This window comes from Mus musculus, chromosome 3 (assembly GCF_000001635.26).
Source record: "Mus musculus strain C57BL/6J chromosome 3, GRCm38.p6 C57BL/6J".
Classification (NCBI taxonomy): Eukaryota; Metazoa; Chordata; class Mammalia; order Rodentia; family Muridae; genus Mus; species Mus musculus.
The window spans coordinates 37,398,873-37,424,838 of record NC_000069.6 but is presented as its reverse complement, the minus strand read 5'-3'; the positions used below and the strand labels follow the sequence as shown (position 1 = coordinate 37,424,838).

The window sequence follows — 25,966 nt, the reverse complement described above, 5'->3', positions numbered from 1 at the left end:
TCAGCAAGATGGTTCAACAGATGATGACACTTGCCAGCAATCCTGATAACCTGTTGACCCTTGAAATGGACATCACAAAAAGAAAGAACCAACTTCTGATCCACAAATACAATTAAAAAGTTCTGTTCACCAACTCCTTGTATTAAAAGTTCAGACCAGTATGATTTCAAATGTTTGCAAAGGAAAAGGATAAGGACTTTTACCTCCTGCTTTCCATCCAAACTGGTAAGGAGCACTGGCCGACCTATACATATGTTTGCAGACTTCATAGTGTTAAGTCCAAGATGAACAAGGGAATTCTGGAATGTCTTAGGAACTTTGCCATCTACTATAAAAAAAGAAAGAATTTATTTTATACTATTTTATAACTGAAATGAAAGCATTTTTAAAAGAGTAAATGAAAATCCTATGTTCACATAACTTCATCAATGAACTTATATCCAGAAGAAACTTTTTTTTTAAACAAACTAAAGTGAAGCCAAATCTCTTTGAATGTTTACTGGCAAAGTATGACTATAACCTACAAAGTTTAAAGTGAAGGAAAAAAAAATCTCTTGGTTCACTAACAACATATTTGTAGCTGGATGGTGGTGTTATGCCTTTAATCCCAACTCTTAGGAGGCAGAGGCAGGCAGATCTTTGAGTTCAAGGCCAGCCTGATCAACAGAGTGAAATCCAGAACAGCCAAGGCTACACAGAGAAACCCTGCCTTGAAAAACAAACAAAACAAAAACCAACCAAACAAAAAACCCACAACACAAAACCAAAAACCAAAACTTACTTGTAGCTGGGGTATTGACTCAGAGGTATCGCACTTACCTAACATGGCCAAGGCCTTGTGACCTATCCTCAGCACTATTAAAACAAACAGCAGCAAAACTAACTATACTTCCCATGGTCTCCATGCTTTCTAAAGAAAGATTCTGAGTCAGCTACTAGGTACCAAAGACTTCCACTAAGAACTGGCATATCCATTTGGCTCTAGAGGCTTACTTCTACCTCAAAACCTCTAAAAACCTCCATCTCTCCCCGTTAATGAAGATCATGTACAAATTTCTATCCAAGTCCTTGTTTCCCAATATATTATACAGTTCTCTGTTTAGAGGATCCAAATCAATTCAAGCTCTCCACAGAATTCTACCAGTGCTTATTCCTCCGAGAATCTACATTTAGTGTCTGCATGCACGTATGTGGCAGTAAGAGGTCACTTTAAGGAGTCCATTCTTTCCTTATACCATGGCAGGCTCCATGCACATTGTCACTGGTCATCTTCGTTCACAGCAGCAGTCTAGAGCAGGTCACATTACATTCAAAAGAAAAGCAATGAATGCATACATGAACTTACTGTTTTCTGCTCTGACTGTCAATGCGATGTGACTAGTTCTCTCAAGCTCCTGCCACTGTGACTTCCTTTGATGATGAACTACAACCTGGAATTATGAGCCATAACAAACCCATTCTCCCTTAAGCTGCTTTTGCAGGTATTTGATTGCAGCAATGGAACGAAAACTAGGACAGTCTCCCCATACATTACAAGTATGTACCACACCATAGCTCTGTGTTTAATGTGTTGAGACAGGGTCTCTTACTTAATCAGAAAGAAGTTTGATAGCTTTTGGCTAATCTGGGCCAGTGAGCTCTCTAGCCCCAATTATTTAGTTACAAGATATACTGCCATACTTTGTTTTTCTCATGGGTTCTGGGGATTCAAACACAGGTCCTTTTACCCACTGAACTATCTCTCTAGCTCCCACACCTAGCTTTTTACATGGCTGATAGCTGAACTCTAGTCCTTAAAATCTTTACCTACTAAATCATTTCACTAGCCCATAAAATCAATTTCAATCAACCATCCACCCTTGCTCTATCACCTCATGGAGTTTTATAATCTAACAGGATGAATTATTAAATGAGTACAGAATAACTGTATAGTGACAAACTATAATTATACAATAATAGAATACTGAGGGACCTAGCAAAGCCTATTATGTGTAATCTGACCTAATTTGGAAGAATTAGAAACTGCTATTCAAAAAAGTACTGCTAACATTCAGGTATGGAGGAAGATGAAAAAATAACTAAATAGGAAGAGAATTTGTATTTCTCAACAGAAAAAAAAAACGCATACAGAAATGCTGAGGATAGACAGGAGCATGATGCATCCTTCAAAGACTAAGAAGGTTGCTTAAGGAAGGCCAAAACCATCTGTGGCAGCATCAAGATACTGGTCATAACCCTGACAGCAATGGAAGCCCATAGGGATTAATAGTAGGACCATGACAAATTTTTATTTTAAAAAACATGCTAACTATAAAGTAGAAAAAGAGTAAGAGAACAGGTTTCTGAAATTTGTAAGGATTAAAGCTTGCATTACTGGAAGAAGACAACGGCTTAGGAAGTTGATTAAGTGACTGAAATTAAGGGAAGAGGTAATGGACAATGCTATTAGGTGGGAGATGATGCTGTTTGAGTTGTTGAGAAGCAGCAGGAGTGCTAGGAAGAGGAACACAGAGACTATCTGGATGACATCAGCAACGGAACAGACACTGAGGAGAGAATGGGTGGCATTATGCCTGACTCCTAGGTTTCTGAATTTTGTAAGGATTAAAGCTTGCATTACTGGAAGAAGACAACAGCTTAGGAAGTTGATTAAGTGACTGAAATTAAGGGAAGAGGTAATGGACAATGCTATTCAAAATATAACGTACAAACTACTTGTTACTAGTTCATAGTAAGGTTAAGTACGAAAAAAATCACTTAGAAACTTTTACTGCAAGCAGACAAAAGTTTGTGTCTGTGAACCCAATAAATTTCATTATTCTGCTTTTTAAACTTTTTCTAATTACACTATCTTATTAAAGTGTCAATCTGTGACCTACTGAACATTTTTAACTTTGCTACATAAAATGTTTGAGAAATCATGACATAAAGCACAACTTAAGACTCAAAAATAGTATGCTGTACAAAAATAAAATCAAAATTGATGAGAATATAAATGGGAAACTTAGTTTTGGATATTCTTGCCTTAAAGAATATTTAGAGAAGAAAGAGGGTATCAGACTTAAACTTGAGAAACTTCAGTATTTCAGAATCAGATGGAATAGAGAAAATAACTGCCAATGCACATGGAGAAAAACTAGGAAAGTGTAACGGTAAATAAAATAAGTAGGAAGATGTTTTGAGGAAGAAAAGATTAACACTGGCAAAGGCTACAGAGTCAAAAGGCGAGTAATGAAAACCAGCCACTGGATTTGACAACACGGAGACTATCTGTGACCATTACAAAGCAGTGCCCAAGAGACCATGGCATGGAAATTGTGGTATGTGACTGACAAGCATGCAGAGAACACTCCATTTAGTGAGTAGACAATTAAAAGGTACAGAGAGAGGGGGGTGGCGGGAAGACACTGTGAAACCTTTCCAGTGGTGTAAGGCAGTAGAGAATTGACATGTGTAAATGACAGTGGGAAGGAACTACTTGAAAAGCTGTTGAATCTGCAGAACAGAACAAGCTGTATCCTGATTGCTAAGGCAGATTAAACACTGTGCTAATGCTAAGACAGTCTTGACAATCTTTCTGGACACACAAAAAAAACTATGTCCCTCGTCAGTCTGCTCCACTTTTCAGAACCACTACACATCATACAAGCTAAAAGGTTTACCAAGTAGCTCATTTTTCAGACGTGAAGTCTGTCCATTCACCAAGCCAACAAAACTCATCTCAGACAAACAGCTCCGGAATCAAAGAGACCTGTACTCCAACACGGACTCTGCCAGCCACTGGTGCCTGGGTACCTGATATGCGACTCCGTTAGCCTTTTCTGATCTGTGAGATGGGGACCTGACCTTTCCGTACTCATTTTGACCACAGTTTCTGTGAAAAACCAGAGGAGCGGCACACGTGACGGGATAACTTAGGACTAACACCAGGGTGCGACTAGTCAACAGCAGTAACTAAACGCTGCCGTTGTCCCTACAGCCAGAGCGCTGTTAGGCAGTACGCGTTCATCGTCACAAGTTAGCGTTTGAGCGCAGGCTAGGCTCACTAGGTAAGAACCGTTTTTGCCGGGCTGACTGGACAGTGAGTCTCCAAGGAGCCAAGGCCACCTCGAGGGTTGCTAGTCAAGGTCCCGTGGCGTACGCCATCGCCAGTGCTCCCGAAGTACGTATGAAAGAGGAAAAAGTAAAAAGGCAATCCTCAACTTTTTGCAAAGAGGGCCGGGCGGGCGCCTCGGGCCGGGCCGCCTGGCGGTCCGCGGGCTCCCGCGTCACGCCCACCTCCACACGCCGCGCTCCCCTCAGGCGCCTCAGCCCCGCGGCTGCCCGCGCTTTCCTCACCTTTCTCAAGGAAGTTGGTCACCACCAGCATCCCCGGCGCCGCCGGGCTCGGCTGGGCGAAAGGAGTCGAGGTCCCTGAGCGGGACGGAGCCGCAGAGAGCGAGGGCGAGGCGCCCTCCGCGCCCTCCTTCTGCCGCTTTCGGTTCTTCTTGGAAGACATGACCGCAGGCTGTCGGAGAAAAGCAGCCCCGAGCCGGCTCAACGTGCGCGGCACGGGGATCAAACTTCCGGGTCAGAGGTCAGCGGCGCGGCGCGCACGCCGTAATGCTCCGCGTAGAAGCGCCACCCACGAGGCGGAGGCGGAGAGCGAGGGTCTCGCAAGACACCGTTTCGGAAAGAAAGAAGGGCTAGGCGTAGGCACCGCCGTTGACGTTATGAACCCTTGAAAAGTGGACTTCGGCTGTTCCGCTGCTTTGCCTAGTCCCGAAGCGAATGTGGTTGGGCTTAAAGTAACAACAACAAAATCCGAAAGTTTCTCCTCTCTGTTCCAGACCCGTCGAGGACAGTCAGCTCCACTAAGCTCTACCAAATGGCAAGTCCAGCTCAAGCTTAGCGGGTGGAGACACGTTTCGAGAGTTTACGGTCGGCCCTCCTCCCAGCGAAAAGGGGCGGAGCGAGCTCCGGAAGAGGCCTGAGAGTGTTCGCCGCGAGATGGGGCGGGGCGATCGCCGGAAAGAGGTGAGGTTGCACGGGGTCACGAGAGTGGGGCGGGAAGGGGCGGGGCGTGCTCCCTGGAGGAGACAAGGCTACGTCAGGCGATGTGGGCGGGGCGGGAAGGGGCGGGGCGTGCGCCCAGGATGAGACCAGGCTACGTCTGGCGTGGTAGACCGGGCAGGGCTGGAAGGGGCGGGGCGTGCGACAGGGAAGAGATGCTACGTCAGGCGATGTGGGCGGGGCGGGAAGGGGAGAACGGAAAGGCTAGGTGCAGCCATGTGGTGGGTGAGGAGGACCCGCTACTGGTTCTCCACATTGCTTTACGCGGGCGGAGCCAGGCTCCGGCCGGGGCGGCGCACAGCCTCGGGCGGCCTGGAGACCCCGGGCTCCTGCGGGGCCGAGCTACAAGGCGAGCTGGACAGATTTGGGGGCGTCTCGGTGCACTTGTCGCGGCACCATACGTTGCACGGGCTGGATGCCGCCGCCTTCCGGAGGCTCTTGCAGGGCAAGTGCGGGTCTCGGGCCCCGGAAACCAGGGCGGAGCGTGTGGGCTCTGAGGTGAAAGCTGAAAGGACACCCAGCGGTCCTCTCGCTGTGACCTGGAAGTGCCCTCAGCCACGTCCCGGCCCGAACCCTGAATGCTTGCCCCTGAGACTGACACGGGATTCGCAGCGCCTAGCACGGTGTCGGCCACGCCTTTAACTCTTAGTAAACACTGACAGCCTCACTGTGTGCTACCTTGCAACCTTAGTTTTGCTGCTACTTGGATTCTGCCACATGCTTTGCCAAGCAAAACGGTTTCCTAACCGGGATGGGTGCCAGTGCTTGCATCTACCCACAGAGCTTTGCAGTTTTCAGTAGGAACACATCACTGGTACATCACTGGCTTTGAACGGTGAACCCAGTTATCTGAAAGGATGCTTGTGTGAAGGAGTCCCCCTCACTTTGGGATAAGTGTCTGATTTGTTAGAACAGCCTGTTTTTCAAACTGAAGGCATAGCATGGAAATTTAGCATGGAATGGAAAAGATCCTTTCACATAACCAGGAAACCACAAATGATCTTTATTCTGTGAGCAACAAACACGGCAAGTTAGCGACTCTAATGCTGTTTAATCTTCAAACAAGGCTATTTAACATCATCTCTCCTGCTTATAAGTGCTTAGACTTCAACACTTTCACCAGTAGGAGAATCGAATCAGTTCATCCTCTGATATGTGCACGTATATGGATGGGCACAGGCATTTGCCATACTTAGATAGTTTTTCCCAGTGGGAGATGATAATCTAAGCACCACTCCAGAAGTGTATTGGATCTTGAAACAAGTCCAAGGTTCGAGTTCAAGATTGTGTTACGAACTTTTCCAGGTATTCATTAATCAAATGACCACTAAAAAGACTTCTAATGCTAGCCAGCTCTGAATACTGGATAAGTGTGATCAAAGACACGCTGAATGAGACCCCTTTAATAAAACATTTCACTGTCATTATCAAGTATTAGACATTGTTTTAAGAATCTAACAACTAGGAATGTATCTCATCTCCATAACCTGGAAGTACATGCTCTGCCCAGTTGAAGGATGATGGTGCCAAGGCCCAGAGACAACGGGTACCTCCCTCTGGCTCTGGTCTTTGCTTTCTTCACACTGTTCTTGAGCTTCCAATAGTTCTGTTGTGATGGAATTAAACCAAACTAGTTGGCAGTTCCTGTAAACAGGAGCTTATCTGAGGAGAAAGCCTGATTCGATGTCTCTTTAAGGAGATTAGATGTTGTCTGTAATGAGTTAGTAAAGGCTGTTAAAGCATATTGCATATGAAGGTCACTATTTACCACTGCTTTTACATAACTCAGATAGTAGGATTATAGTATACTTAGCCCTACATAGAATACTTCCTTGGCAGAGGGATTTTGAGATAGGTAAATGTTATAGATAGCTCAAGCTGACTACAAACTCATGACCCACCCCTGCCTCGCTTCCAGGATTACAGAGGTAATTACCTTGCCTGGAATCACATAGAGTTTGCCCTGGCAGTGAAATACCCCTGCTTCTAGAATTGCAAATCCATGACATCTTAACTAGCATTAGAAAACTAGTTAGTAGATGCTGTCTAGTATTAGAACATGGTATGTTCTAATAAATCACACAGACATCATATGGCCTTAAGCTCACATAATAGTAGCGCATGAGCAGTAGTTAGGAAAAACTGTTGAAGAGGTTGAGCTTCTAGGAGCTCATACAAGCTATGAACACAGGGAAAGGAGGGAAAGCCACATTACTAGAGGGAAAAAAAGGAAAATTGCTTTTAATAATGTAAACAAATGTGTAGAGTAGAAGTTGGCTGATTAGCTTGTAGGATGCATAAGGGATGCTACTGCTATTGAGGAATCCACTTTCATTGAAGGAATTTTAATGATAGACTACTTAATATATAATGTATTATAAAAGGTACAATATAAGATATAGACATGTTAATGCAAATATCACAAAAAATATTCCTCTCTTCAGGCTAGTAATACGTCAGGATAGTTCTGACTTTTTTTTTTTAATTTCTATTCTTATAAACCAAGAATAACATCAGAACTTTTCCATAGGAGTAAATACACCTTTCATCATCATTTGTGAAGATTAAAGTCAATGGCATTAAGAGAAATAGAGTGGGCTGGGGATTTGGCTCCATGGTAGAGTACCCTATAGCATATGCAGCTCTGGAAAGAAGAAGGAAGCGCCAGAACTGCATGTGATTCCGCTTCTTTTGTCCGTTCTACAGTGCCTGAACACCTGCTATGTGCTGGGCCTGCATTTGGGTGGTTTGCTTATAAACACCAGTGCTGTGGTGGGTGGAGAATCACATAAACAACTGGGCTATAGCAATGCAGAGAGGTCGGGACCATGCATTTCACAGAAAACCTTTACAGGGTGTATCTTCCTCCCTCTGCGTTCTAGCTGCCATTCAGCAGTGGCGCTCAGAAGGACGGATAGCTGCCTGGCTACACATCCCCATCCTGCAGAGCCACTTCATTGCCCCTGCTGCTTCCCTGGGCTTTTGCTTCCACCACGCAAAACCCCATTCCTCAACACTGACTCTGTGGCTGGGAGAAGGACCCAGCAGACTCCCGGGATATGCTACACACCAAGTTGGAGTTGCAGGTCAGTTTTGGACTCAGGAACTGCCTTTTCACAAGTTTACCATGTCTCCTTGAAGCTGGGCTGCTAGTCTGTCAGTGAATGCTGGTCAGTGAGTGCTGTGTGACTGTGCAACGGTGGTGTCGTGCTTTTCAAAAAAGAAAGGGTGTCTGCCCCGTGAATTACAGGCTAGCATAGAAAACAAGTGGAAAAGCAGCCTTCCCAAAGGCTACATTTAACATGCTTCACACAGATATTTGAGCTTCTATTCTCAGTAGTGACACTGAATTGGGAGAAGGAAATAAATTATACTCCTTAAAGCATATGTCAGTACAAGGAAACATGAAATTCTCCAGAAAGTAACTTTTTTAGTGGGGAGAGGTTATGGTGATTTGAGTATATTGCAGTCAGACACGTGTGCGCTAGCAAACCTAGAGCATGTTCAAGAAGGCAAGACTAGATTTGAAAAGGTAAAACTGTGAGTATTCATTCAGGTACTTCAAAGAGTAATCTGCGGACACAGCCATTAAGGAGCATGGTGGCATTGGTCAAAGGGTGGGCGTGTCCTCATGGGGTACTCCATGCTCTGGCTGTGGCCAGCTGTGGTCCCAGCCATCGTTTGTGATAGTTGCTGTCAGGCGTTCATGTTAAGGACTTGCCCTTCATAACCTCCCAGCTTTATTTCCTTTTTGACACAAGGAACCCCATTTTGATTCTGATGAAGTTCATGACTGTTTCTGCCTAAATATGCGCTAAATTATAACATTGTATAGGAAAACTTTTAGGTTGAACTTGAAGCAAGGCAAACTAACCATATGCTTATTTGATTATTACTTCCTAAGACTTTACATGGTTAATGGGTCAAGTGGTAGCAGCTTAAGATAGAACAATGGAGCTAGGTTAGAGCCTTGAACAGTCAGCTTCAGAAACAGGAAAACCTCATTGCAGAGGGCATCGAAATCGCCTAGAGTGTTTTCTAAAATGAATGGCTACTTCTGTACCCACAATTCTGATTACAAATTTCTCTGCCAGCTGTTGCTACTGCTGTTCCCAGGAAGTCCTTGAGTTCCTAAGGTGGGTAAAAAACTAAAATAGTAAAGAATCCTTAAATAAATAAAAGAAGATTGCAGATTAATTATTACCTTAGTAATTTGCATTTTTGTTTCCGTATAATGTATACATGGCTTTACATGTATAGTCTGCATACCTACAGTGTCTAAAGAAGCTGGTTGGGGGTGTCCACTAATATCTATCTGTAGCCTTCCTGCCCTGCAGCAAATAGACATTCAGAAACTTTCTATGGGCTCTACCTCAAAAGATTCTACCCAATAATTTGGTGATGGCCTGTTGTATCATTAGAAAGTCATGCAAAACTATTTTGTGTCTGTGTGTGTAAGGTGGATACCAGAGGACGGCACTGAGTGTCATTCCTCAGGTACCATCCACCTTGCTAGATAGCAAGCCCCAGGGATCTTCCACCTCCTAACACTGCATCTATCTACAGATGCACCTATGCACCTCACTGTACCTGAGTTTTTATATGGATGCTAGGGATCTGAACCCAGTTCCCCACGCTTGTCTGGGAAGCATTTTACTGACTTCAGAAAACTTCCCAAACCTACTGTATAACATAGGGACCTCCCCCATGTCAATTCCACCAGTCTATGTTTCTTTATCCAGATTTTTTAATAGTACCCAATGCAAGCTAGTTATACATGTACTTAGTCTCCCCAGCAGTATGCACAGTTCATGAAGCCAGCCATTCTGTGTGTTGTTCACCATGTTTACTTGGGATAAAGACAGAGCAAGTACGAAGTAGGGCCCGAGCGTGCCATGGATAGATGGACTAACGGGTGTAAGGAGGGTGGACTGATGGATGGATGGGTGATGATATCATCGAGCAGGAGGGAGTTGCTATGTCTTGATGGAGCAGTGCTGTTTATGGGAGTGCCCATTTGGAATAAAGCCCAGCTCTCCCGCTGATGGCTGTGTGGACTCCGTCACCTGAGCTATTGCACAGGAGACACACAGTGCCTAATATGCTTTCGGAACTGTTTAATTCCAGTCTTGTCTTAGTTTAGCTTTATACTGTGGCCAGCAGGGGTCGCTCGGATTGTGCTTACTATCTTTTCTCTCTGAGTTGGTGCTGTCAGTGAATACTGTAAAGAGCCGTGGGATAATCACAAGTCCTCAGTTCTAGACTTAGGTTCCTTGGCATCCTGTCCCTTGGATGTCCAGTTAGATTTGCATCTTACGATCCTTTCCTCACGAGAGTTAAGATCCTTACTGCTCTCCTTTCTAGCCTCGAAGAGTACCAAGTGCAGTGTTTCATTTTAGCTACTTTTTAATGTTTGAATTTTAAAAATGTATTTTATGTATGAGTGTGAGAGTGTGTGTGTGTGTGTGTGTGTGTGTGTGTGTGTGTGTGTGTGTGTGAGGGAAGGGGTGCAAGTACCCATAGAGACTAGGAAAGAGCCTCAGATCCTGGAGCTGGAGTTCCAAGGAGTTATAAGCCATCTGAAGTGAGTGTGGGAACTGAGCTTGGGTCCCCTGCCAGGAGAGTATAGGTTCTTAACCTCTGAGCATCTGTCCAGCCCCTCAGTTACAAACAAGCTCTCTTTTCACATGGTTCACCTATGTATGCTTGTTTGTGGTTGCTTTTTCCACTTTCTGCTCTGAATAACTTAGCTTTCATTTGTCTCCTCTCCATTGGACACAGTGAAAAGTTGTGTTGTGTTTTCCACTGTATTTCCAGCACCTGGTAAAATACCGTATACATAATAGGAGCTCAGCTAATATGGAAAGGACTTCTGTATGTTACATAGAAAGACTCAGAAAGGAATATTAAAAGAGCAGATAAATATATAAAAAATGCCTATATCCCATAAGGATATGTTGAAGTTAGCCCATTTCAAGGGTTCTAGTACAAATCACTAAAGTGTTATTTATGGTTTTGACCCAGGATTTGCCCAAACAAAACTACTAAAAATAGGGGGCTGGAAAGATGACTCCGCAGTTACAAGCACCCGATGCTCCTCCAGAGGACCAGAGTTTGATTCTTGGCATCCACATGACTCAGAACCATCTGTACTCCAGTCCCAGCTGACCTGCTACCCCCTCTGGCCAGAGGCAGGGCATGCACACAGTACAGACATTCTGTAGGCAAGCCACCCATAGTAAGATAAAGGGGGAAAATCTAAACAGTAAAAAGAGGAAAGAGGAAGGACAGTGGTTTTGGTCCTAGCATCTGGCAGAGTCCAAAGTGCACGGAGCAGTGTATATGATGGATGAGTAAATGGAAGTGCTGGGCTGGAGCTTTAGGCATGAAAATAAAGCCTTCCAAATGTGTGTGTGTGCTCTAGGACAGATGCACACACAGTAAGGAAATGTAACTGGCTTCAGGCAGGTCGTTATGGATATTGAGATAGTTGGGATCTGAACAGCCAGGAGGCAGAGATCTGAAATCTGTGCTGTGCTTCAAAAAGTAAGAATTAGAGCAGAAAGGCCAGTGTGTCCTCAGTGCTTTAAGCACTGCAGTGTGAATGCTTGAATCATATTAGAATCCTAATCCCTGGGGTGATGGCAATAATAGATGAGGCCTGCACAAGTGGCTTGGTCCTATGGGCGAAGCTTTAATAAGACATTGGAGCCCTTAACAACAGTGGCCTAAGAGGCCCAGCCTTAGGCCCCTGTGGGAATGCTCTCTGTGAGAAGTAGCTCTTCCAAGACACCTGTATGTTGGCACTTTGACCCTGGACTTCTTAGCTTCTCAACCTGTGAGAAAGAGAGAGTTCTAAGTTCTCAGTAGACAGTTATTTAGAGAGCCAGATGGGCTGCAGCTTGCACTCTCACTTGTGTAACCACCAAAGAAAATGTTACTAAAGGATAAAAAAAGATCTTCATTTGGGTCATGAAGACATAGACAGTCATGCCAGTGATTATTGTACAAATTTAACACACACATTCCAAACTTTTGGAAGAAAGGAAGGGAGGGAGGGAGGTGGGTGAATAGGAGTAAAAGAGAGGGGGAAGAAGGGAGGGAGGGATGGGAGAGAGAGAGAGAGAGAGAGAGAGAGAAAGAGAGAGAGAGAGAGAGAGAGAGAGAGAGAGAGAATGAGAATGAGAATGAGTGAATACTAGTCAATTGAGTAATGACCTCCTTGCTGGAGAGGTGTTTTATAGTCTTCATGACTGAGGTATCTAAACCAGGCCTTCAAATAAAGGATTTTAATGGGTGACCACCAGTTATTATGGAGGAATTGAAGGAAAATGAATTAATATTTTGTGATTATCTCCCCCTCCTCAAAAGGTGCTGTATTTGATGTTAGCACCAGGAAAGTACTGGTTGTACAAGATCGAAATAAAGTAAGTTGTTTCTGCCTTATAGATTGCTTTCCAAAGTGTTCTCTCTAGAGAAACATAAAATGTAGACATGTTGATACCACTAAGGGACTGCAGAAAGGTACTTCAATAGTTATTTCTAAGCAGTTATGGGACATCTAGATACCTATCTAAATAAAGCTGTGACACAGACCTAAACCTGTCAGCATGAGCCTCAGCGTTGTGCTTACTTCATGGCTGTAGAGCATTACAGTCGCTAGTGCTTAATTGGGAAGACACATTATTGAGGTAGCATCCAATCAGGCACCATTCTCAGTGTTGCAGGAGCTGTGCTCCCAGTACTGAGAGAACAGAGATTGAAAACACGTGACCCCAGCAGGCCTGCAGCACAGTCTTTGGTCTGTCCTAGAATGGATACTGACATTTAACTCTGCCCCAGGAGCCTCCAGAGATGCCTCAGGGAAAGTAACATTACAAATTCAGTCTAGAAGAGAGAGTAGGAACCTACCAGGTTAAGAAAGAGGAGGGAGGGGAGGGAAGGGGGGGAGGAAAGGAGAGGCAGGCAGGGTTAGGTGCTGGAGAAATGGCTCAGCAGTTAAAGCACTTGCTACTATAGCAGTTTTGCTAATAGCAGCCATGTCAGGCAGCTCACAAGCACCTCTAACTCCAGCTTCTGGGAATCTGATGCCTTCTTCTGTGCCCTGCAGGTGTCATGATCCATGTGGAATGCACGAACACACACACACACTCATACACGTAGATAAAAAATTTAAACTTAAAGGATAGAGCGATAAACCAAGAAATTAGAATTGACAGTGTGAAGGCACAGAGCTCAGCCAGAGGCTGCCATCACTGTGATCAGGAATGTTGGCAGGGGTCTGACCTGAGAGAGACTGGGTAACAGTAGTAAAGGCTAAAAAAAAGAGTCCTAAGATACTAAGAGAAGAGCCACTGTTAGAAACGCTTTCATGCTCAGGAATGATGTCAAAGTGAAGGAGCAATGCTTTTTCTACCTCTGTGGTGCTGCCCCTGAGCTATAGCCAGCATAGCAAGAGCATTGATTTTTATACTTTCTGACCCTTCTTTAAATATTGCTGGATAATTAAATATGTCCTCATCATATATAGTTAGTATAACATAGTTTCTCAGAAATGCTATCTAAAATTATTCTAAGTTATTTGTGAGGCTTAAATTAAGGCCATATCTCTTTCTGACTTAAACAAAACTTTCTACCATAAACATAAACTGCTTCCTAAAGTAGGGTTGTGCCCTAGCCAATAATAAGTTTTCTGTTTGGATTGGGACATAAATATATACATTTGATACTAGTGACTAGAGAATAGAGAATATAATTTCACATACTGTGAGGGTACCTGGGAGCCAGATGTGAATTTAGGCTTGCCATGCAAATGGCAGCTATAGGCTGGCTTCACAGTGATGACAGAAAGATGGTGGATGGGATGGTTAATGTTATAATAATACCGAGTTCTCAAGTGCCCTGTTACATCATTCATTTTTTATTACCAATAGAATTTACAGTTGTAGTGTTTAATATCTTACCAGTCTCCATAGAAACAAAGCTCCCAGACCATTTTAAAGTGTAACACAAAAGACAGCGCATCTCTGCAGATGAGAGACAGTTCTACACTAGTAAAGTAAGGCATGATATGCTTTATAGGTTAAAGTCACACCCGAGGTGGACACAAAAGGGTCGAGAGCTTGGATTCCGTACCCAGTAGTCAGCCGTGTATGGAAAGCAGGAAGCCCGCCACTGGCCTCCAAGCCCACAATGCTGAGAGGTGATGCATGTTCTCAGAAGCACGCTTCCAGAAAGCCAGAGGGTCACAGCTCACAGTGGAAGGTCCACAGTGCTTTTATGAATGAGGAATATGAAATCTGCTGGCTTATGAGAGCACTTCTCATTCTTGAGGTTTATAGTACAATGAACATATACTATATGCAGAATTCTACACGGAGTCAATCATGACGACCATGAGAAAACTGTCCTGTGCCCACTCATAATATTTTTTCCGAGACAGGGTTTCTCTGTGTAGCCCTGGCTGTCCTGGAACTCACTCTGTAGACCAGGCTGGCCTCGAACTCAGAAATCTGCCTGCCTCTGCCTCCCAAGTGCTGGGATTAAGGCGTGCGTCAACACACCCGACGCTCATAATTATTTTAATTTAACCTTATTTCTTCCAAAAATCAGGTTTACCTCTTTAGCATCCTCCCACAAAGAAAAAGAAATGATTGATGAGAAAATACAAAGAAACAATAGCCAAGAAACCAGAATAACTTTATTCACACTACCCATAAAAAGCAATTACATTTTGCATAAAACAGTAAACACACAGAAATCTTGAGTAATACCTGTGATTAGAAACAAAATACAGTAAAGGCATGTAAAACTCTAGGGTAGCATACCTTGGCGGTTACATTTATTCTGTACTCTACTTACTCATAGCAGCATCCGTAAAATCCTATCGGTTCATAGTTAACTAGCAGCTGAGTTCCGTGAAGTACACAACTGAATAGATATTTCCCTCCGAAGGTTCGTTAACACAAGTCGTATCACATTAACTAAATAACACCACTTCTATTTCCTGAAGAGTAAGAGGAAAAGACTTCATCCATCACCATCTCCCTCAAAAGAGAGCACATGGAGCAGTAAGAAAGCTGGGGTGGGGAATAGGGATAAACATAATGCAAACTAGTTCTTCCGTCCTTGGCCAACTGAGTGGCCGAGGTGGGAGTGGGGAGAGAGGGGAGGAAGAGAGGAAGTCAGGACATGAACCTTTTTTATTTTTACTTTGCACTGTAGTTGAAAAACATGTGGAAGTTTCCAGGAGGCCTGTCGGAGCCAGGAGAAGATATTGGTATGTACTTGTACATGTCTGATAAACTTGAAAATGTTTACAAAAGTCATAGCTTTACTTCCCTGCTCTGTAGCTAAGAATAAGAATTGGGAGTTTCCAATTGGTTCACACTAAGTTAGAAAAATTCAGACAGATTTCTTCAGAGGGATACAAAGTTAGCAAGAACTTTCTAACACAGTCATTTCGCCTGTACAGTTGATAGCTATGCGGGAGCCCCTTTCCAATGGTTCTCTGAGGTCATCTGGAAGGAAGAGGCTTGAGTTGTTCATCAGTATTAGTAATTATAAAGATTTTTTCAAATATGGCTACAATTATTAAGTTTTGAAGTCTTGACCATTTTATCACAGATTGGTGAATAATTTTTAGATAAATAATTTTTAGATTAATAATTTCTAGATAAATCTTGAAGTACAGTAAAACTAACTATAAGGAAATAGTGATGTAAATCTCCTTTGGAAATTTTGCCAGCTATTTTGAATAACATAAAACATAATAAGTTACCTGTGAGAAAGTCTTGAGTGGCAAATAACATGTCCCCCCTCCCTCCAAGTCAGCCTGTAGGGAGCTAGGATGAACTCTGCACTTAGTCACTGATCTGCAAAGTATAGAATCATGCTGACCCTTAAACCACTAGCTTAAATTCAACATCATCCTTATTGGTACGTAATACATTAGATACCAATATTGTTTCTCAAAGGCCTTTCTTTAATATGCACATTCTTATTTCTTCTTAACCAGCCACTGTATTAGAGCAGTCTCCTGTGTTTATTTTGTTTGAATATATGTTCATGAGATCTGATTTTTAAGTGTTGTACAGATCAAAATGCCCTGTATGTATTTACAAGTCCAGATCCTAGCAGCCCATGAGCAACATTCATGACATTCACACACAGAAAACAAACCCTGGTGTGAGGTTCTCACTGACCTGTTTCCTTAGTTCTCTGGTGGGTAGTCTAGTGACAGTGTGTACTCTGAGGACCTGGGTGTGATGGCACATGCCTGCTCCTCACAGCAGAAGGAGGCTGAGGAAGAAGGAAGGTGTATCAAGGCCCTGTGCTACTCAGACCATGCTATGTGCAAACACATCTGTATTTTGTAGGGGCACCAGATACTGAGAGCAAGGGCCATTTTTTCCCATTAAAGCTGCCTTCTTCATTTTCTCTGTCTTTCAATACTGCCGTTACCTATGTGGTATTGAGAGCATGTGAATGAGGTAACTCAAGTCTAGTCTTCTCCCCCTCCACACTGGGGGAAGCCAGCTGCAGCCCTGCATACCTTGTCAAATGAATTAAGGTGAGGGTTTATTCCCTCTTTGAGCTTTAGTAGATCCTAAGAATTTCAGGCAGACTTAGATATAAATGAGGGGGAGCATATTTTCAAGTTAAATACGTATAAATTCGGGTTTAAGTTTAATTCCAGAATCATTCCTTTAAGCCTAGATAATTTTAAATGTACTACTAGTTTTCTTAAAGTACCTGTGGTTATCAAAATAGCTCACCCATCTGAACTAAAAACAAAAGCAGAAGCTGACATTCACCATTCTCCTAGACTTGCCCTTCTCCAGCCTGCTTCTATAGCACAATTTGACAGCATAGTACAAAATAAAAACTCTCTGATTGTCTAGAGCATATGGAAATTATATTCTTGAAACCTTTGTTTAGGAAGCATGAAATAAAATTTTGGAATGTTGCCATCATGAACAGTTCAACATTTATTGGCTGTTAACTAGACTGTTGCAAAATTCTGGTAAATAAATACTAGTTAATTTGGAAACTCATTTGTTTGGAATCTTTCATTCTCTGATAATGCTAGATAGATGAAACATTGATATGCAAAGTGTTTTTAAGAAACTAAGTTGGGAAAATGCAAAACAAATTGAAGTCCTCAAGGCTTGAGTCTAAAAGTGTCTGTACGATTCAAAGGAACAAAAGCCCTTCCTAAAATATGTCATTGCCATGGGTGAAAACCGTGTCCTGTTTCAGCCAGCCAGAAATGCTAACCAGGACTAGAGGGAGCTCAAGGAAAGCCACATGCTGGAGGCTTCCCATCACTCTCTTCCATCTCAAGCTGCCCTCTCCCTACATACTACAGAACAGAGAAACCTCAGAACATCTAACATTCAAACATCTCTTCATCAGCAAAACTGAGCTTCTAGATTCTTCATATGCAGTAATTATTATTTCAGCTGAGTTTAAAGTCTACTAAGATAATTCTAAAAGAATAACAGTTTATCTTGATGAACTTAAATGCATGTTGAAACCAAGGGAGAGACTTCCATTTTGAGGTGGAAGGGGAGAATATCCCACATCTCAGATGCAGAATTATTGGCTTGCATTATCCGGTTTCAGCTAGTTAGGGGATGTGCTGATTCACGTTAAACTATACGAACTTCACAGATAGTGTTTGTCCTGTCACCCCCATAGTGCCACAATGACTGCTAAGCACGACACCCATTCTTTCATCTACTCTGTCCTATTCTGTAATTTACCTACAGCGAGTCAGATTAGTGGTGCTAGGAACTGAGCAGGATCCCCAAGTTTATTTTCTAGAACCTTTAAAGAATATAAGTATATATTTAAACAAGAGTTAGAAGCCACTATATAAACATTTAAGAGTAGTGCCACAATTTTTAGTAATAAATTTAATAATGTATTATATGCTAGATAAGAACTATTTTCTTACTAGAGAAACTTTGTGAGCCTAGACTGTTCTTTGATGCCTCCATTCCCTCCCCCATTGTGTGGTTGGTCCTGGGAACTGTACTAAGCACCCCACACATGTGAGACAGGTAGTATACATGCTGAGCTATGTACCTGGTCTTGGTGCTTGCAGTTTTAGAATGTAATTTCTGGCCATGCCTAACCTATGGACAGATCTCATTCACAGAGAAAGTCAGCATATAGTTAAAGAATGGCAGCTAGATGTCTTATGTTTTAGATCAAATTACTCTTCCTGTGATCCTTTCCAGAACTCTTTCTTAGGAACAAGAGCATGTCTTGGGGGCTGGTATGTGTCCAGTGGGCAGGAAAGACAGTGTGGTTTGAGTGCACAGGAACTATGTGTTTCTAATAGCTCTTCATTGCATGGATGTTATCAGTAGGACTACTGGCAAGACACATGTATATGCTGCCTAACAAACATCCAGAGAGGCATTAGAAGGTATTTAAACAATCAACAGCAATTCTGAAGACTACCAGAAAAGCATCTAAGGCAGACAGCTATAGAGCATCAGAACTGGGGAAGTCTATTTGTGCAGACTTCGTATGTGTCTAGAAAAACTGGACATAAATGTATGTTAATGGACATAAAAGTCCTGCCATGGAAACTTGTATTTAATGAAAATATTTATAACATATGAAAACCCTTGGTGTATTATAAAATTGTTATGTGTTTCCAGCCTTACAAAGATATCTGATGAGACAGCTATTCCATTTTGGTGTTAGTGAGTCCCAAGTTCTATACAATCTGATTTCAAAGAAATGCAGTTTCTATATCAAGCTTGGGTCCATTGGCGGCCAGGGCAGGAGCAAAGGGCCTTGCCCTGAGTGAGGGGAGGGGCAGTGGGCTTGAGATCCCAAAGAAGTCAGAGTCATTTCACAGCTCACTCAAGTATGTTCAGCACTACAGACTTCTGTAACAAGGGACGGGTCCTTTCAATTCAGACATCCACAAACTCCGGCAGTTTGATGGAAGCTTGAAATGGGACAATAGTGAAGGATTTATCAACATATTAACTTCAGCTTTGTTTGCAAACGTGTTCTTGCATTTGGGTAACAGAACAGGAAGAGGATAAGAAGATGTGACTTCCAATATACACGTGCATAAGCCTCCAGAAAGACTCTCAGTGTCTTAGATGCAAAGTACATTTCACAATGTCCAGAAAGCAGTTTGAAGACAAATTTTTGCTTTTAATCTTCCAGATTTTAACTGAAAATCTTTGACGGCGTCTCTAAGGATGAAATCTTTATGTTTGTGTGTGTGTGTGTGTGTGTGTCTCTCTCTCTCTCACATAGCAGACACAGCAGTCCGAGAGGTTTTTGAAGAGACTGGTGTCAAGTCAGAATTCAGGTCCCTGTTGAGCATCCGGCAGCAACACAGGAGCCCTGGGGCCTTCGGGATGTCAGACATGTACCTGGTCTGCCGCCTGCAGCCTCGTTCCTTCACTATCAACTTCTGCCAGCAGGAATGCTTGAAGTGTGAATGGATTGATCTAGAAAACCTGGCCCGGACTAAACACACGACCCCCATCACCAGCAGGGTGGCTAGGCTACTGCTGTATGGACTCAGGGAAGGGTTTGACAAAATTGACCTCAGCATGGAGGAGCTCCCTGCAGTGTACACAGGCCTGTTCTACAAACTCTATCACAGGGAGCTGCCGGAGAGTTACAAAGCCGCAACGGGAGCAGACTGAATACCAGATTTCAACCTGACGCCAGTTTTCTCACATATGTTATGTCCATGGTGGAAATTCATAAATGTACATATTTTTAAATCCTCTTTTCAATAAAGGAAATATGTGAACAAGATTGTAGCTCTAATCCTCACTGGGTCACAACCAAAGCTATATAAAATGGGGAAGTCTAAATATTTTCCAAAAATTGTTGTTTTTCTCTACTGAGGTAATGGTTAAGTGTCTTACTATTACATAAAAGGCTGTATACATTCTCTTCTTTTCAGTGACAGTGTCTCAGTGACAGTGTCAAAAGTGAGTCAGCTCTTAGCAGACATTGGAAGAAACAGTATGGCCTTCTGTCCAGGTCCCGTTTTGGATCCGAGTTTATACTGCCCAGTTCGTTTCAGTGCCACATACCAACTGGAGTATTTCCGTGACCGGTAAGTATTGTAGTTATTAGATTCCAGTCGTTCAAAGAAGAAACACTCTTCTGTAACACACTTCTGAAAAAGAAAGGAAAATGTGTTTTTATACTTTTTCATATCAAACACTGACAGGACAGTGAGATAAACAAGGAACAAGGCTACAGGTGAAAAATGTGACATTTCTGCCAATGGATAACACCAGGAATCTGTGTGAATAGGACAGCGCCTCCTGAGCAGGAGTAACCCTGTGACCAGTCAGCAAGGTATTAGGTGGCAATCCCACATGGAGGGCAAAAAAAAAAAAAAACCACACTATTTGGGACTCTGCGCATTACAACCTAAATATTGAGGGGACCCCAGGAGGACCACATGTTGTAACATGGAGGGACATTCCTCCAGGTGTCACACACACACATTCCTGAACCCTGGAGCAGCTTTACAGTTAGACATTTTCACTTTTACACTGTCATGAGGTTCAAGGAAAATAATGTCAAAAGCATAGCCCAAGTACCCTTCCCACAAAGAAGGAGGGACGGAATAAGTTCCCTGAAGTTGCAAATGTTGGCTAGTGACCAAAATGGCTTTTAGTTTGTTATGTAGAAAATATCTAAGGTTGCCTGATGTTAAAAATACTCTGAATCAGTGACAGGTGTAAGATTGGCAGTCTCCAAATGCCAATCAGTAACCAAGAACAAGCAGTCTAGAACATTCCAGTTTCTAAATACACAATCTGGAACAGACTTGTTCCTGAAGAATAAGTAACCCAGAATATACTGGTTTCTGAGGACTCAGCAATATGAATATTCTGCATATATATATATATGCCCACAGAGGTCAGAAGAAGGTACCAGAGCCTCTGGAACTGAAGCTGCCAATGGCTGTGAGCCACCATGTGGATGCCAAGAACTAAACCTGGGGCTTTTAAAAGAACAAATGCTCTTAATCACTGGGCCTTTCCCTTCACTAACTACAGAATGAAATGTTGAAGAGTAAAAGTAAACTTGGAATGCCACAGGGTACAACATACAATAATCCCAAAAGTCCTTTCTCTCAGTTACTTTTCTACTGCAGTGAAGAGATACCATGAGCAAGGCTCTGTTGGTGTGGAGATGAAGAGCCAAGCAAGAAGATGGGCTAAAATATTCCAGGGTACCAACAGATCATGGGTGAGATGGTGACCTCAGGACATACTAACTAACCCACGTTTAGTATAACAGAGACTCAGATGGTTAGATCCAGAGGCAGGTATACATTTGTGTATGCGAAGATTAGTAATGTACAACCTTAGAAGCAACAGGAGCAACAAAGCAACATGCAGACTGAATCATGGGATTCCATCTTCCAAGAAAAAGGGAGAAGTGGATCACTCTAAGCTACAGCAGGGGATTTACATATAAGAATTGCTGCCCAAGAAGTGATGAAGTGCTCAAAATAAGCACAGTGAGAAGTGTCAAAAGCACAGAGCCAAATGCAAGAGTTACCAATTGTTTCAGCAACAAAATCAGTCTTTGTCTAAATAAATATAAAGAGGATTGAACTGAAGAGTAAATGGAGAATAAATTTTCTACATAAAGAAACTTTAACTTAGAGGTTAGAGAATCAATTTTCCTAAAGGATGTGGCCCCTGTTAGGTCAACCAAGATCCACGATATGACCCCACACTCAGGGGTATATGGGCAGCATTACTTGAACTCAGTGTTTTTTTTTTTAAATAGAATACAAAGTGGGGAGACGGGGTAGGAAGGTAGAGATGGCTCTTAGAGGAGCTAGGGAAGTAATGGAGGTGAAATGATCAAAATATAGTGTAAGAAATTCTCAAATAATTAATAAAGCTAGTATATTAAGAGAGTTAGCTGCTACATGGTAACATCCTCCCTATAAACCCCATGTGGAATTTTGATTTATTATATCTGTTGTGGTATCCATGCTTGCCACATAGTAAGAAATCAATAAATATCTACTAAATTAATAAGCAAAAAAATACTATAGGTAGCTTAAAATAAAGCTACACTCATGTTGCAGAATCTAAATAAAAGAGAATCTGAACCAGAAAAGCCTAGGTTTAAACGGAAACATAGAACATAGCTCAACTGTACTACACATAAACTCTCTGAGGAAACTGAGAAGATGGCTCTTTCCTAGAGTCCAGTGGCCCTGACCTGACATCCGCGATGGCTTGCAGCCAGCCAGGACCAGCTCCAGCTTTGCCTCAATCCCTAACTAATGTGCAGAGCGCCTGACCAAGTTCTGTACCTTCTCCAGGCCTCACTGAATCAGATGGTCTCCACACAGTGAGAAACATCTGTGACACAGCAAATGCCTCGAGGCTTCCCAGCCCCCCTCCGGCTTGCACACTGGCTCTGGCCCTCCGCTCAGTTTTGGGTTTGAACCTTATGGCCACTTCCCCATGCTCTGTTTTCTGAGCTGTTTACTCGTTTACAGTACTTTGATTCTTGCAGTTTTGGCTTATGAAAGAGTTTGCTCAATAGAAATCTCAAAATGCATTTGCTCACACCACTTCTGAGAATTAAAAACAGATGTGATGAAAGTATCCATGTTGAGCATTTTAGAACTAAATAAAAACCACAAATGGGAAAAATTTAAAAGCCAGCGTGGTCTCAATCTTATAAAAAGGCTGCAGAGAATTGCTGGGAATGGCTTCCAAGAGCAGTAATTCTTTCTTGGCCTTACTCTGCATTCAATCCGGGCTAGCATTTTATCTCCTTACAAAGATGCAGCTTTTTCTTTAGCTCTCTGTTTCTGACAAATTTGGTCAGTGTAGACTGCAAAACTGAGCCCCAAAACACTACCTCCCTACTTTTCTACACTGTAGAACTCATGTCACTGTTAAGACTCCTCAACTCAGAAATTGTTTTGTGTGTGAAATACGCTTTGGATGAATTAAAACACAGCCGCTCAGCATTCACTACATGGGCCAACAAAAGCACCATTTGAGTCCTACTTCAATCCCATCCAGGGTGACACAATTCTGTAGCCTCAGATAGGAAACCACAGGTGGGCGACCCCTTCACAGAGGGGGCTCATCAGTACTTTCCCGTACATGCTCTACCTTCACAGTCGTTTGGTATTGAAACCAAGACCTACAGTTAAACTCACTAGATACTATTTTGTTTAAATCTACAATTCTGTGTGAATTCAGTAAAACCATTGATCTTAATATTAGTTCTGGGTTCCTAAAGTGAATCAGAGCAACAGAAACATCTCCTGGCAAGAAACTGAGTAAGAAGCCTGCCATACACCCAAGAGCTCCAACTCCAGCCTCCAAACACAGGCCTTCGCACGGACAGCTGTTTAAAACATAGGAAGCCTTTTTAGAATGTGTTTTCAAGGACTGCGGAGATGCTGGGAGAGTGTTTGCCATTCAAGCATGAGAACCTGAACCTGAGTTCCAGACTTGAACTTCAAAGCCTAGTGTTTCTGAGCATGGGAGCACCTGCCTTTAATCACAGCACTTAGGAGACAGAGGCAGGTAGATTTCTGGGAGATGGAGGCCAGCCTGATTGATATAGTAGTGCCAGGCTAGCCAGGGTTTATATAGTAAGACCCTATCTTAAAACAAAACAAAACAATACAATACAAAAAACAAACAACAAACAACAAACAACAAAACAAAACAAAACAAAACACCCAAGCCAGAAACATACACTGTCATGTGCTTGCAACCCCAGCATTGGAGAGGAGGAGACAGGAGGTCCCTGGGCTTGTTGGCCAGCCAGCCAGCCTGGTCTACTTGGCAAGCTCCAGCAAGATATCCTGTACCAAACCAAACCAAACCAACCAACCAACCAAACAAACAAACAAACAAATAGAAAACTCAAGGCGCACCAACCAAAGAGCATACATAAGACCCCAGGCACACACGTAGCAGAGGACTGCCTTGCCTGGCCTCAGTGAGGGAGGATGCAGCTAATCCACTAAAGCCTTGATGCCCCAGGGAAGGGGGACTCCTTGGGATGGGGGAGAACTATCTCAGAGATGAAGGGAGGGATGGGGTAGCATTTGAAATGTAAATGAAGAAAATAGCTAATAAAAAAAGGAAAAAAAGAGAAGAAAATAAAAACAAAGAAACTCAAAACAAAACAAAAAACAAACAAACAAACAAAAAACTCTGAGAGGTGGGACCGGGAGGGGAGGCAACATTTGGGATGTAAATAAATAAAATAATTTAATTTAAAAAAAAATCAAGGCACACAACTGCCTATGACATCAGTTCCAGGAGATCTTCCACCCTCTGCTGACCTCCACAGGAACTCCACACATGTGGTACTCATACAAACAGGCAGTCACACAGTGTAAATAAGTAAAAAGAAATTTGAAAGAGAAAGCATGTTGTACAGCACCCGAGGGAGGAACAATATCAAGGCTGAGCTCTGGCCTCAACAGCATGCATATCAACACATCTGAGGACACGCACACACAGGGTTTGAAATCATGAGCAATCCTTAACCGGAATGCCTTTAGACCATTGTTGTTAACACCAGTAGGAGCCCTTTCTCATACCTTCAACAGCAGTAAAGCCAGCACGACTCTCTGAGGTACTGTTGTCCCCAAGAGGCTGAGTATGTTGGAGAACCACTACAGGAACCATAGAGCTGGTGTTAGATCCCAAAGAAACTCAAGACCAATAGCTAACTGAGGTGCCTATTAACATATCAAGGTGAACCCAGGCCACCGGCCTCCCTGGTAACCACAAGTATCTCAGCACTTCACACACACGCACACTCACACGTGCTCACACACACTGCCCCCTACTCGAAACCTTTCTAGCCCCTGAGCTTCACTGCCCGTCCTCCAGCTTCTTTTTCCTATATGACCCAGCCATGTTGGCACTGTGTTCTCTTTGTCCACTTGCCTCCTGGCCTCTTGGCTCCCTTCTTGGTTCTCTTGGTCCTCCTTCTCTTGGATTGACTTCTCTTTTCTTGGGCCTCTGCTCCTGGCTCATCTCTCTTCTCTTCCTCTCCTCCTCCTCCCTCTCCTCTCATGACCCAGTCTATTCTGCTGGCCATACTCAGTCTGGACTCCTCCAGATGCCTCTGGCTGAACTCTCTCATCTACAATAAAAACCTTCTCCTCAACTACCTACCTAGGAGTGATCATGTCCTTATTGTCATTCAGTGGGTAGCATTCATAGCAATCCAGTGTTGTCATCACACACAGGGTGACATGGGGCCAGATAGAAGGAAGATGGACTTATGCCTGTGGAAAGTACAGGCTTTCAGACAGTCTCTCCAGAGATGAAGCATGTTCACATCCCGAATGATGGCTCCTGATCAGGACATTGGAGTTACTCCAGAAGTTACTACTGTTGACAGCTGAGCATTGGCAGATCTGACTCAGAGAGAAAGGCTACTGAGCTAGGCCATCAGCACCCCTCCTGCTGTGAGGTACAGCACTTACTTCTTCATCAGAAGACAGTCCACCCTGCCCAGCTGAGAAGAGGGACTTGCTGAGAGAGCATGGCAGCCAGCCATACTAGATGCTGAGGCCAGAGATTAGTTTGTGACTTGGCAGCAGGACTGGGCCCTCTGATGGGGGCGGAACACACACCAGCTGTTACCACAGCCAATCTGGCTTATGCCCTCCTCAGAAGAGCTTGATAAGTCTCGAATTTTCCATTTGTGTGTAGCCGATGGGTTTTGTCCATGCTGAGGGTTTGTGATAAATCTATAAACTTTACTAAACTGACTTTTACTCTGTCAACTTGGTGGTATTTGGTTGCATCATGAAGGAGAGTTAGCATGCACTAAAGAGAGCAAAATCCAGTAAGACTTGGTAGAGCCAGATGGCTTTCATCTT

At 43.1% G+C, this 25,966-nt stretch overlaps 3 protein-coding genes across 23 annotated transcripts in view; 1 reads left to right on the top strand and 2 right to left on the bottom strand.

Annotated features, from left to right (window-relative positions):
- The window catches only part of Spata5 (spermatogenesis associated 5), a 159,194-nt gene extending 154,258 nt beyond the window's left edge, over positions 1–4,936 (bottom strand). For 2 of the 6 annotated variants that reach the window (NM_001310473.1, NM_001163511.2), the window contains exons 1-2: positions 4,339–4,889; positions 204–328 (exon numbers count right to left, since the gene is read on the bottom strand). In NM_001310473.1, the coding sequence (NP_001297402.1) occupies positions 204–328; positions 4,339–4,498 (285 nt within the window). In that variant the 5' untranslated portion in view covers positions 4,499–4,889. Of the gene's footprint in view, positions 1–203; positions 329–4,338 lie in introns of all 6 variants that reach the window. The other 4 variants (XM_030252736.1, NM_021343.3, XM_017319672.2 and 1 more) reach the window with 4 other exon arrangements.
- Nudt6 (nudix (nucleoside diphosphate linked moiety X)-type motif 6) lies at positions 4,597–19,857 on the top strand. 15 transcript variants are annotated; one of them, XM_006535462.1, is made up of 5 exons: positions 4,653–5,016; positions 7,935–8,138; positions 12,424–12,479; positions 15,277–15,331; positions 19,345–19,857. In XM_006535462.1, exons 4-5 carry the CDS (start codon positions 15,286–15,288, stop codon positions 19,740–19,742), a joined length of 444 nt encoding a protein of 147 aa, XP_006535525.1. In that variant the 5' UTR covers positions 4,653–5,016; positions 7,935–8,138; positions 12,424–12,479; positions 15,277–15,285; the 3' UTR covers positions 19,743–19,857. The 15 variants fall into 15 exon arrangements, with proteins under 15 accessions (XP_006535523.1, XP_006535525.1, XP_011247973.1 ...); XM_011249671.2 differs by lacking the exon at positions 4,653–5,016 and adding an exon at positions 5,124–5,160; XM_011249672.1 differs by lacking the exon at positions 4,653–5,016 and adding an exon at positions 5,230–5,497 and having other exon boundaries at positions 19,252–19,857.
- Positions 14,733–25,966, bottom strand: part of Fgf2 (fibroblast growth factor 2) — a 61,630-nt gene continuing 50,396 nt past the window's right edge. Inside the window, exon 3 of one of the 2 annotated variants that reach the window (XM_006535399.4) lies at positions 14,733–20,227. In XM_006535399.4, coding sequence (XP_006535462.1) covers positions 20,042–20,227 — 186 coding nt within the window. In that variant the 3' untranslated portion in view covers positions 14,733–20,041. The remainder of the gene's footprint in view (positions 20,228–25,966) is intronic. The other variant, NM_008006.2, reaches the window with a different exon arrangement.